Genomic DNA, 12713 nt, shown 5'->3' on the forward strand with positions numbered 1-12713 from the left:
GTTTTCAGTTTTCCCGTGAGTGCTTGCTGGGCTGGCCTGCTTTTAAGTCAGAGACTGAAAAACAAACCCTAATTAGGACACAAACATACAAACTCAAACAAATAGAACTCTCATTGCATACTGCACAGACCACTCCACGTGACAGTACCTGTGAGGTCATGTTAAGGTTAAATCATGTTGCTTTGGGAGGTGACTTGTGTGCGTTTCTGTTTTTCCAGGTTTCAGGTGAGCAGTTTTTTGCAGAAGTGGCTAAGGATGTACTGCTTTACGTCTCCAGAGACCTGAGCGACAAGGTGAGTCTGCCATTTCTGTGTGCACAACTGCTGTGTTGTTTTTGTGGTAATGGGAACTTCACCGTCATTGTGATGGTTTTGTAAATCAGCAAATAAAGAAACTATTTCACAAGAAATAGTTTCTTTTGGCTGCTTCTTTGGCATGAAGGGTCATCACAGCAGGTAACTTTAAAGGTTTAGTTTGGCAGAGCTTTTATACCGGATGTCCTTCCTGATATAACCCCAAAGAGGATTTATGTTTCCAGCTGAGCAAATGTGTAAACCCCTACACTGTGGAGCTAAGGGAGATATTTATGACACTAACCATGTTTATCTTTCTACAGTCCCAAAAAACTTTTTGGGGATTTTCTTACCTGCATGATTGAGCATGTGTCAAGACATCTTTCACAGACTTGGAGAATCAATGCACAGGCATATTAAAGCCAACACTGTATTAAGTTCCTTTCTATGGATTCTTTTTGTTCATGCATCCTCAAGGTCACGAGGTGGGACCCGGTTGATGAATAGCCTCTTAAACTCTTGCTTCTCGTCTAAGGGTCAAGCCTTTTTTCCCCCCCTTTTGTTAAATGAGGCGACAGAAGTGAATTGGGCACACAATTAAAACCAGACTTGTTGCAATAATAATATTCCCTAAGATTTATTATGCAATTACAGGCTAATTAATTGGTGCTGCAAAGATCATTTTCTACAGACTTCATGCTGCTTTTTTGTAATACAGTGGGTGGGATCTTCCCACAGTGAGGGAGACTCCGTGATTGTCCTCAGGCTAAATTACTGGAGTACTTTTTTACTTCAGCTGGTTCCCTGTGAGCTGTGTGGGTCCCAGTGATCTTCAGTCTCTGTATTTCCTTTTTAACTACCTGAAGCTTGATTTATCTTGCATCATAGGGGTTGAAATTAATTGAGAGTCATTATGTGTTTTTTACAGTAGATCTATTAACACCCTGTTAAACTTTGTGGTTGGCAAATCTCTGTGTTTCCCAACCACATTAATAGGCCAGTTATGATCTTAAAAAAGTGCAGTAGCAGTGCAGTGTTTAAGTCTTCATTTTAGGAAAAGGATGCTAAACCGTCCTGCTTTTCCTCCAACCAACTGCCGCGGTTTTAGGTTTTCATGTGTTTTTACTTTCCGAAGCTTTCCGAATTAATGCGTTTGTGAAATTTCAGTGTCTAAAATAATTTTTTCATGTTCTCAGATAGTTGTTTTTCATCATCATGTCACAGCAACAGAAAGAGTGTCGTGAATACTGTTGCATGTTTCTCAACTGATCTACAACAGTGCATTTTGTCTCTCGTCCTTAAAAAGCACCTCTCCCTCCTCCTGCCCTCTCTGTGTGTTTGTGCGTTCTCTGAAACAGTCTGGGGGCTTCTACAGTGCAGAGGATGCAGACTCTGTCCCGGCTTCGGGGGGACCAGAAAAGCGAGAGGGGGCTTTCTGCGTGTGGACAGCCTCTGAAGTTCGGGAGCTCTTACCAGACGTGGTGGAGGGCACCGCTGGTAATGCTACGCTGGCTGACATCTTTATGCATCACTATGGGGTCAAAGAGCAAGGCAATGTTGCTCCAGAACAGGTACTTTTGTTCTAGTTGTGTTGGTCTTGCTCAATGAATGAAAGTGAATATGCACAGAATGATAATGGTTTATTATACTTCAGTCACAGAGGACTTTAAGGTGACTTGATAGTGTCAGTAACCATTAACATGAAAAATGCTGCAGTCAGTGTGGATCAGTATGTGTGAACACCCTCTTATTCCCTGTACTGTGTGTTGCCAGGACCCCCACGGGGAGCTGCAGGGCCACAATGTGCTGATCGTGCGTTATTCAGTCGAGTTAACAGCTGCTCGCTTTGGCATCACTGTCGAGAAAGTCAATGAGCTCCTGGCCTCTGCCAGAGCCAAAATGGCCGTAGTGAGAAAGAGTCGGCCACGCCCTCATCTGGACACCAAGATGTTGGCCTCCTGGAATGGTAAAGTTTACACTACAGCACTGAAATGGTCACTTCCAGTCATTCAAATGGCTCTTAGGCTCAGCATCATTGATTTTTCTGTTTAATAGATGAGTAATCGTAATGAGTGACAGCAGTAATAGGGCTTGATGATATGAACAAAAACATTTGAGGGTGAATGGTGCAGCTTTATATATATTAAGGCCACTGAGTGTTAAAAATTTATGCAAATTTATAGGGAACAAAAGACCACTAAAAACACACGTTCACTTTAGTCAAGGAACTATATCGCTTTACTTTTCAGGTTTAGGTAGGGAAGAAATTCACATTTTCCATTTTCTGGAATCAATAACTCATGAGGAGCGTTTTTAGAACTCCAACAGCACCTTTTTCAATCATTTTATTCAGGACGTCAACAGACCACAAGTTCTTTTTTATTAAAACGAGGCAGACCTGGAGCAATAATACACATTAATAAGTCATATGTAGCTGACTGTGAGAGGAATGTGCTGCGACCGTCTACAGAGTGCAACACTCAGCTGTGTTAGCTTTGCACTCATACAGTGAAGTGTCACTGAAATCACTTTATCCTTTTTGGGCACACTACAAGTCTTTGTTTGTGAAAACCTGTTCCTGTTTTCTTTTTTTTTTAATCAATTCAATTATATTTATATAGAATAGAATAGCCCTTTATTGTTAATGTACACATACAACGAAATTGTGGGTGCTCCACACCAACTGTGCTGGAGCAAAATCTAAACTGTACACAGCAGGAATAAATAGCAAACAGGAGAAATATATACAATCAAGAGGGATTTATACAAAACAAGAGAAAGGCACACAATAGAGAACAAAATAGTTGCAAAGTGCTTGGATGTAGAGCAAAGAAAAGACTGCATGTGAGAATGGCCCAGGGGAAGAAGCTGTTTGTAAGTCTGGAGGTGCGGGAGGGCAGCGGGGCAGGAAGTTGGTGGTCGGGGTGCACCTGTGATAGATCTGGTTTTCCTGAGATGGGAGGAGCTGGTGATGGGCTCAAAGGGTGGCAGAGGGCAGCCAGTGATTTTTTTTGAGGTGGTGTTAATTACCCTCTGTACAGCCTTCCTGATCTCTTTTGTGGCCCCTGGGTACTAAACAGCCAGGCAGCAGGAGAGCATGCTCTCCACTAAGGAGCAGTATATAGCTGTCAACTCAAAACAGTCCCCTGAAGGATCTTTATATTGTAAAGTAAAGAAGCTACGAATAATAGAGAATAAAGCAAGAATCAGACGACCCTCTGCAAACAAGCACTTTGGCGACAGTGGGAAGGAAAAACTCAATTTTAACCAGAAGAAACCTCTGGCAAAACCAGGGTCAGTGAAGGGCGGCCATCTGCTGTGACTGGCTGGGAGTAGGGGAGGAAGATGGGACAAAAGACAGACTGAAAGTGAGCCACAGATTAGTAATAACTAATGATTAAATGCAGAGCATTATTGGAGCACTATGAGCTCTGTAAGATAAGATGAGAAATAATTAGAAATTCATTTAGTAACTTCCTGTTCTCATAAATTTGCCTAAATATGGTCATTTTTTGGACGATAGAAAATTTACTCCCTTCTCAGCCCCCCTCTTTAGTCCTTTAATCTTTTTTTTTTTTGTACCTTAAATGGACCAAACACTCCTAGAGTGGTGATACCCAATACATATGTCTGCATTTTGTACAAAACCAAATTTGAGATATCAGAAGTAATTTTGCCTGTTTAGCTGGGGATAGATAATTTTATCTGAAGTAAGGCTGGCTGAGGTTGTGATCCACGGTCAGTTTGTTTTCTTCAGTAGATGCCAGTGACAGAAACTCAAACAGACAGCACACAGCACAGAAACTATAGCCATGTACTGCTGAGGACACAGTCAGCGCCAACATGGATTTCAGCCACAAAAAGGGATCAATATCTGTTTAAGTGTACTTTATGTTTAGGACATTTCCAGGCTTTTACCTGAAGAGAAGGCGGTGCACTCAGTCAGACTCCATTGACAAAACCAGTAATTTTACCTCCCAAAACAGCAGTAAACACAGTTGTTTGTGTGCTCCTACCTTGATTGGTCAGTTAGTGTTGTGTGACTGGTGAGTTAGGGGCCTTTCATCTGAATTTCATCTGTCCCACAGAGTAACTGCCAACCTACACTTTCTTTCTTAAACAAATCAACAAATGTCATCTGTTGTTACATACAAAGTTTAGCCATTAATTTAATATAAAGCTTCAAACTTAGAGTTACTATTTATTGTTGGACCTGCACTGTGTCTCCCTCCATGCTGCAGGAGAAAGTTGGACAGCGACCTTTAGGTAACAGTGCTAGAGTGCACCACTGGAAAAGCTGTGACTTTAAACATCAAACTATGTCACTATGAAGGACATGCACAAAAAACAATGTCAGTGACGTAGTAGTTCAAGTGTTTCACGATCGGTCACAGTTCTGAGCTTATTGCCTCAAAATGACAAAAGTGATGTTGACCTTTGGGCACAGTTTGGGTTAAGACCAATAAGTTGATCACTGTGTGTAAGTCTGATTAAATTCTGACCATTAACACAGGAGGAGTCGCGGGTCTTGTAAATTGTGCACGGCTGTGGCATGAGCTCATCGATCCTTTGGCTGGATTAGCTAAGTATCGATAGACAGCTCAGCCTCGTAATCAGAGGCAGTGATCTGTCTGATCAGGGATTCAGGTTGCAGACATGATCAAAAGTGTAACACAGCGTGCCAGAAAGGAGAAGTTTTTCTGTGGGATGTTCCACAATGTGACCATTAATTCCACAACGGAAACAGACACCTTACATTATATTAGTTGATAGATTATGAGCACTTCTTCTTTTCTCAACAAGACAGTTTGATTCTGATTATGTCAAGTTAGCACAAGCAATTTTATCAGACTGTCATATATTTACAGTAAATACCGCTCATATTCACGAGCACGCCGTTTTTCTGCAGTGTCAAAGTGTGCGTAGATTATTACAGACACTTGTCATTTGGGATTAATGTGATGTCTCCTTAGCACTGTTTGTCCTGCACATTGTCTCAGATTCGATTAATTACAAGAGAGCACACATACACAAGTGCACCCACGAATTTGGCTCCCGGGGCTGACGTCTCAGACAGTGTGTGTTAGTGAGGTAATGAAGCTCGGCGATCCTGAGAACTTTCCAATTAGACGCAAGACTCTCTGTCTCCTCTCTAATGAAGAAACCTTGCCATTAATCACCTGTCCTCTGCTGCAAAACTTTGAAGGCGAGGCTGTGCACTCACTAGGCTTTGATTTACTACATAAAAGACGGGTGGAGGGAAAGCGGGAGGAAGGATGGATGCAGATAGGGACAAGAGGAGGAACAGGGGGACTTCAAAGGAGAGAGGGGGGGATAACTAAATTGGAAGTGTGGCAGGGGCTACATGTTGATACCTAAGCAGTGAGTATGTCATTTTATTACTTGGTGACCTCAATACACTCACCCTCAACGACATCACCGTTACTTTCTCCCTGTTAGGCCTGATGCTGTCGGCCTACGCTCGCGTCGGAGCTGTGCTGGGAGACAAGGACTTGGTGGAGAGAGCAGTGAAGGCTGGGGGTTTCCTAAAGGAGCACCTGTGGGACGCTAAGCAGCAGACCATCCTTCGATCTTGTTACCGTGGAGACCAGATGGAGGTGCAACAGATGTAAGCGAGAGAAAGTTTTGATGGCTCAGTTTTTAAAAGCTTTAATTCAGCGATCATAGTCAGAATGAGAATCTGATGACAGCTGGTTGTTTGATGCTTTTGTTCACATACATGTCAGACTAGACCCACACAGTCCTGCAGTTTTTGAATATTTAACTGTGACTGAAAGCTGTCAGAGGATGTTTGTCCTAACCTTGATTTGGATTTTTGAGAGTCTCAGAATTTTATTCCTGATTCGATGCATCTGTAGTACAAAATTCTCTCAGAGACACTGCATGTGTGCTTTTTTCCTGAAGTTTAGCGAGCCTCACGGGTAGGGCATAGAGTCATTGCAGGTGAGGCGGGAAGGTTATGGAGTGAAACCAAAATGAAATGAATATGATTTATGGAAAGTAAAGGTTTGCTGAACCCACTGCACTAAACAAGTTGTGCTAAATTGAGTCCTCCTCGGCCGAGAGAGTTGTTGAATGTTTTAGTTCTTATGAGAAAGCAGAAGACCACAAAGGAAATACTCCTGTATTTGTCTGAGTTTCCTTTGCTTTCTTGAAGTGTTTGCTAGATTTATAAGGTCTGATCCAGTATTTGGGCCCACAAAAATGAAAAGCCTTAGCTGATTTTGGGTTTGGTTGATTTCTCCTTTAACATATTCCTGTTGTTGTGCCTCTAGACTGTTTTGAGCATTTTGCTATTTTTAGGTTTTAGTGGACACTTGTGCCTTCATCTACTGGATCTTCTCCAGCGGTGATCCTTCAACTTGATTTTCATTTTTGGGTGGCAGACAGAGTTCCCAAGGTGGCCGAGTTGTAATCAACGCGTTGCCAGAAAAAGTTTGAGTTTGCTGGAACACATCAGAGTTCTGGTTGTTTCCGCTGGAAGTTCTCTCAGGGGCCTTTAGACGTCACATCATAACGTCAGGTTTCTAATCTCTCACTCTGTGGTCTAGAATCTCAGTCTTTCTACCTTCAGGCTGATGACTGTGTGGTCTTTGAAGACTGTCCTGTTAGAACTGGAGACCCAGGCCTAATTGCAAGGGATGATCCTCCACACCAGGATTTTTCCAGATGTTGATGATTGAGATGATATGAGGTTATAATCTTGAGCTTCTCAATGCCAAATGACAGACAGCTTTGTCCCTTTTGTACTGTGTGACATTGTTAAATAGGATGTGGAAAATGTTTTTTTTTCCACTTTGTAGTAGAGGAGCGGTACGCAGTAGTTCTGTACTGAGATGGCTGTTTATATGCAAACAGGAAACGGTTATATCTGGATAAATCAGGTTACTCTGAGAAATCAGAGAACATGTTCACATGCATTCTAGTAACCTGGTTATAGCAAAGCCACATTTACATGCTGCAGGTCAGTAATTAGTTTTTCTCTTTTAGTTTCTATCATTTTGTCTATCTGAGACAAGACTGGCCCTGTGTTAACTGGGTTAAAGACGCCTGTTGAATGACTCGTGATGAGTTTTTTTCAGCCTACATAGCAACAGTACAAAATCTGTTTTGTCTTAGAATGACTGTTTTCTTTTACGGGGTGCCGTGTTTGATTTTTAACCTTTTACAGTTAAGCCTAACATGAAGTGGAAGATGGCACAGAGTTAAGCTAATACTGTTAAGCTTAAGCTCTGGTTTTTGTGTTGAAATGGCCAAGACGACCAAATACAAACAGAATTTCTCATCAGTGTGACAAACACAGCGGAACGAACAGAGTCTCTTGTTGATTCTACACCATCACTCCAGGTGTCCCCGTTCTGTTGGCTAGCCCTATGTCCTAGTTACTACAAATGAGTGAGTATGCAGTATGGCCGAATCAGCAGAAAAATATGCCAGGAAGCCCACATCACAGCATGAAATGCATGCAATTTTAAACACACATATAAACAGATAGACACCACGAGCCTCTGTCTTCCACAGCCTGTGTCTCATTCATAATGTTCCAATTCAAGATGGGGTCGGCACTGAGAGTGCTTACCAAAGCCCTTTTCTCAGGGGTGGTTTACTTTCTGTACATTGGTAAATCACTCTGTCACACCAGGCCAGGCACATATGGGCCGTGCGCTAATTTACCAGGAGGAATAGTAGGTGCTCGGGCTAACTGGGTTAATAGGCCGTGGTAATGTTGAGGAGCTGATCATGAAGAGTATCACCAAGGTCTTTAGGAACCAAAGGAAGGCATGACAATGGATCCAGTATAGCCATGGCAAGTGGGTCACTGGTGATGTTGACTCATTACTCAGGCTGCTGCTGTAGCCTCTTCAGCACTACACTTAGCAGAGATAACTTCTCAATTAGTTGTTTTTTTAAGATTTCTTTTTTGGCATTGTAGAATTATTAGACTGCAGTCTACTCTGTACTATCCAAAGTAGGAAGAAAGGGTGGGGCCAGATGAAATTGTGTGGGGAGAAATGGAGCCCAGACCCTTGTTGGGGCATATGTATTGCCTGGTCAACCAGCTGACCTATAGTGGAGCCCCCTAATTTATTTTATTTTGTTTTAGTTTAATGTTAGCCTTGCATCAGGCTCGCGACCTGTCCAGGGTGTACTCTGCCCGTCGCACTATGGTAGCTGGGATAGGCTCCAAGCCCCACCCCCCCAATGCCCACCAATTTGATTTGATTTTTAATGATGTTAGTTTTAAGGATGGTTTGTTTTCATTCAATGACTGTTGCAGTTTAAATTAAATGTTATTTTCTTGTGCTAAAATGAATCTGGCTTTTTAAGCATGAGCCTGTCATTACTGTGTGGGTCTGTTTGCTTGTTTTTCCAAAGATCACAATAATATGTAGTAATGCAAATTCAAACTTTTTGAGCCAATAATCAAATGTGATTTTGACTGCACTCTAATAGTGTCATAAGCAGTTATTCTTTTTCCACCTCACTGCCGTTCAATTACAGTTTTATACACAATCCCACACACGCTGATGGGCTGGCGCATAAAGAGCAATTAGATGAGGGCATTCAAATTAATTTCAAGGGTCTGCAGAGTATCATAGGCTTCTGTTAGGGTTAGCTACATTGTTTTATTAATGACTCAGAAAGGGGAATCTCCTTCTGTGTTTTATTTTTGTCTCTCCTTTGTTCACAATTGTGTTTTTTCATATGTAATTGACTCCTCAAGCAGCACGTTCTGTGGGACGAGCAAACATATTAAATTAGACTCGAACATAAAGGTCAGTGCTGTTGTTAAAACGATGGGACCCGTTGCCTTTCTGTGACCCACATCACCCCAGTAAGTTCCTCCATCTAAGCTTTATTTAGTGGGAAGTGAGTGCCTGTGTATCTGGGAACCATGATGAAGCCATCATTCTAAAAGTGTCCCCCGCGGTGCTATGATACAGTAGACTGACAAGGTGTTTTATCTTTGCTCTCAGGGAAATGACTCATTTAACACGGGCTGTTGAAGGTGTGAATAAAAAGGCTGTCGAGTATTTCTGAAAGGCTTTTTACATTTTTGTGTTTGTGTGTTAGTGAGGTCGTCTTTAGCGCTCGCCTGTGGCTGGAGTCACCCCAGCCAGATGACATGTTGCTGTGTGACTGAAAAGGCTGTTGTCCTCTTTTGTTTTGTTTTTTAAACTAAGAAAACAAAAATGATTCAGAAGCTGGCTTAGTAATGTCTGTGTGTGAGTGTAGGGAAGGTTGAGATTGTGTTCTATTGAAAAACAATATTTGATGTGTCTGATGTTAAATGTAATTTAAAATGTTTTTTTGTTGTTTTTAAGTTTTCAATTTAAAGACTTTGCACCAGCAGACACTCTGTGCCAATACTGCAGTAGTTTTCTAAATCACTGCATAGTGTGGGTGTTTCTAAAGACCCAGACTTCATGAGGCTCATGCAACAAAGATTTTAGGGAAATAAACTTCTCATTATTATATATCAGGGCTCTAGACTAACTTTTTGCCATGGGTGTACCGGCACAAAAGTTAGGCGCACACAAATTGTATAATAATTTATATAATATAATGTGTTTTTCTGGATACACTGTGCTTTTTCAGCATTCAAAGATTGATGACACCGTGTCAGAGCACTGGCTATGAATTTCAGAAGGATCAGGCCTTAACTTAACAGAAAAGTTAGCAATAGTTCTTTTCCTATTACAGCTACATCCACTTCTGTCGTGGCTAGGCTGCTCACTAGGGCTGGGTATCATCACTGATTTCTATAATCCATTCGATTCCGGTTTTCAAAGTCCCGATTCGATTCAACTTAGCCTCAGACAGTCAGAAATATTATAATTCTGATCATTTATCAGTACTGACTTCATCACAATTGTGAACATCACAGCAGATGCCTTTGTGTGAAAGTAACTGAGAATAAAACACAGAAAAACATGAAGGAGATTTTCCTGGTCTGGCTTTTTATAGCAGATAACCTTAAAAATATTCTACAATGTTCTGCATATAAAGTTTCAATTTCTTCAGTATTGAATAGAGCTGGGCGATATGAGATTTTTTCATATCACGATATGTTTTTTTCATTTCAGGCGATAACGATATCTATCATGATATAAGCCAAATAACTATATTTGTAAGATTTAAATGTGCCGTTGCTCACAAGTAAAATGTGAAATAATCAGCAGCTTGTTTTTATTTAAATATTTATTCCCCATAATAAGTTCAACAGGGTAGATGTACTTAAGGAACATGAGACTTTTTCAGATAAATAAAGGCAAATATTGCAAACTACACAAAAGGCAGCCGCTAAAGCGTTTAAGTTTCAAAATAGAACAAACGAAACAGACTAAATTGTCAATTCCACTTAGAAACAAAATATTAATTCTAAAAATAAATCTTAGTTTGTTTTACAGAAGAACAGACAAAACTGACTAACTTTTGTCAATATCAAATAAACTGAGACCTAAAAGGAAATTCTCAATCTCTCCTTGTTGTATAGCTTAGCTTTTCAAACAGTTTTAACAGTTACTTTAGTCTGACAAAAGCCGAATGACGAATTAGCGCTTCCAGTCAGAGACTGAGGCTACGTCCACACGTACACGGGTATTTTTGAAAACGGAGATTTTCCGTTTTCGTTTTAAAAAATAATCCCGTCCACACATAAAGGCAGAAATGAAGGAAAACGCTGCTATGAACATGCCAAAGCAGCAGGTGGCGCTAGATTCCTAACCGTGCCGAAATGCTGGCCAATCAGAAGTCTAGAAGCCTCGGTGGGAAAAAGTAAACAAAGCTGGGGCATAGAAGCAGAACCGAGTCGTATGTGTGGAGGGACAGTAACTGTGTGTATATGTAAGCATTTAAACACTGCAGAGAGTAGAATTAACAGTAACAGTATTGTAGAAATTCATTTCACCGAAACAATAACGTGGCGCACAGTGTGACGCATGCACCAGTTTATTGTATTTCCAGACTTGCTTTCGGCACAATTTACAGTGCACGCTACTCTGTTTTTTTGTCAGACTTGAAATAGCCGAAATACCTTCACACTACGGAACTTCTTTGGCTCTTCCGTTCAACAATCTCTCCGGCGTTGGAACCATCATCTGTTTTCTCTTCGGTCACGCTCGGTTGATTTTTCTAGTCGGCACACTCATTTCCTCCATTACGCGCTGGCTCCATTACCCGCTGGCTGCTTCCCAAACAAACACACGTGCGGCTTGGCACTTGTGCTATACGGTAACAAGTCACGCGACGTGACGCTGCGGCTGTGATTGGTTCGGCTCTGCGCTACTTAATTTGGATTGGCTGACCTTTTTTTTTTTTTTTTTTTTTTTTGAGGACAAGAGCGGCGAGGTCTATCGCGATAGCTTAATTTCTCTATCGAGTAAAAGTTATATCGCGATACATATCGTTATCGTTCTATCGCCCAGCTCTAGTATTGAACAACAGAAAAAACAGGCTTTCTTGTCCGAGGTCATTTAAGTGAAAAAAGTGAAAAAAAGTGAAAAAAAGAAAAGAAAAAGACAGCAGCCACAGCGCTGTAAACAACGGTAGACTGGTGGGCAATAAGCGAATGAATAATACAGAAAACAGAGATTGGAGACGAGAAACTGTTCTTGAAGTACAGAGAGAGAGAGAGAGAGCGAGCTAGCTGTGCATGAAGTGTGATTTTAATAGTCGTGGAAGCAAAACAGCAAAATTTGTGACGACATTGATCAAATGTGAAGCGTAGTTTGCTGCTTCTTTGGTGAATTTTGGTTGGAGAGACAAAACCTGCAGCTCAGAATCAGCGCAAAAAGACGTAAACACAGCGCGGACCGGACGCATCAGAATCGCTAAGCTCCGACAGCGTGTCCGTCTACGGGCCGTCGGGTGAGAAAGCCGAGAAAGACAAAGCTGATTCTGATGCGTCGGTCCGCTCTGTGTTTACGTCTTTGTGTAGAATCCGTGTACCTGCTCTCATCTGCTGTTTGGTTGTTGTTGAAATGGTTTTGTGGCGTTTCTGGCAAAACACAGTTATATTTAAAAGTCAGGATTTAATGAATTGATATCGCTTTATTCAAGCTACTCACCTCCCACTTCCACCTGCACTTTCAACTGGACCACGGCCATTCAGAGAGGTCCCGCCCCTGACTATCTCTGATTGGTTTAGTCCACGATAGGGGCAAAATGTGTGTCTGTTGTTGACCACAGGGAAGGTTGCATATTTATTTTATTTTATTTTTTTTTGCTACCCGAACATTTGGTCTCACAGGTGCAACCAAATGTTTGTTTTTTTAGTCGCACCACTGAAAAATTTGGTTGCATTTGTGACCAAATTGGTCGCACTCTAGAGCCCTGTATATTAGGGGTGCAACGATACACAAAATTCACGGTTCGGTTCGGTTCGATACTTTGGTG

At 41.5% G+C, this 12713-nt stretch overlaps 1 protein-coding gene across 1 annotated transcript in view; it reads left to right on the forward strand.

Moving 5' to 3' along the window:
* The window catches only part of spata20 (spermatogenesis associated 20), a 57283-nt gene that overhangs the window by 4739 nt on the left and 39831 nt on the right, over positions 1-12713 (forward strand). The window contains exons 9-12 of the mRNA XM_080873896.1: positions 219-293; positions 1652-1864; positions 2067-2259; positions 5754-5922. Of these exons, the coding sequence (XP_080730022.1) occupies positions 219-293; positions 1652-1864; positions 2067-2259; positions 5754-5922 (650 nt within the window). The remainder of the gene's footprint in view (positions 1-218; positions 294-1651; positions 1865-2066; positions 2260-5753; positions 5923-12713) is intronic.

Source organism: Rhamphochromis sp. 'chilingali' (genome assembly GCF_963969265.1).
Source record: "Rhamphochromis sp. 'chilingali' genome assembly, chromosome: 22".
Classification (NCBI taxonomy): Eukaryota; Metazoa; Chordata; class Actinopteri; order Cichliformes; family Cichlidae; genus Rhamphochromis; species Rhamphochromis sp. 'chilingali'.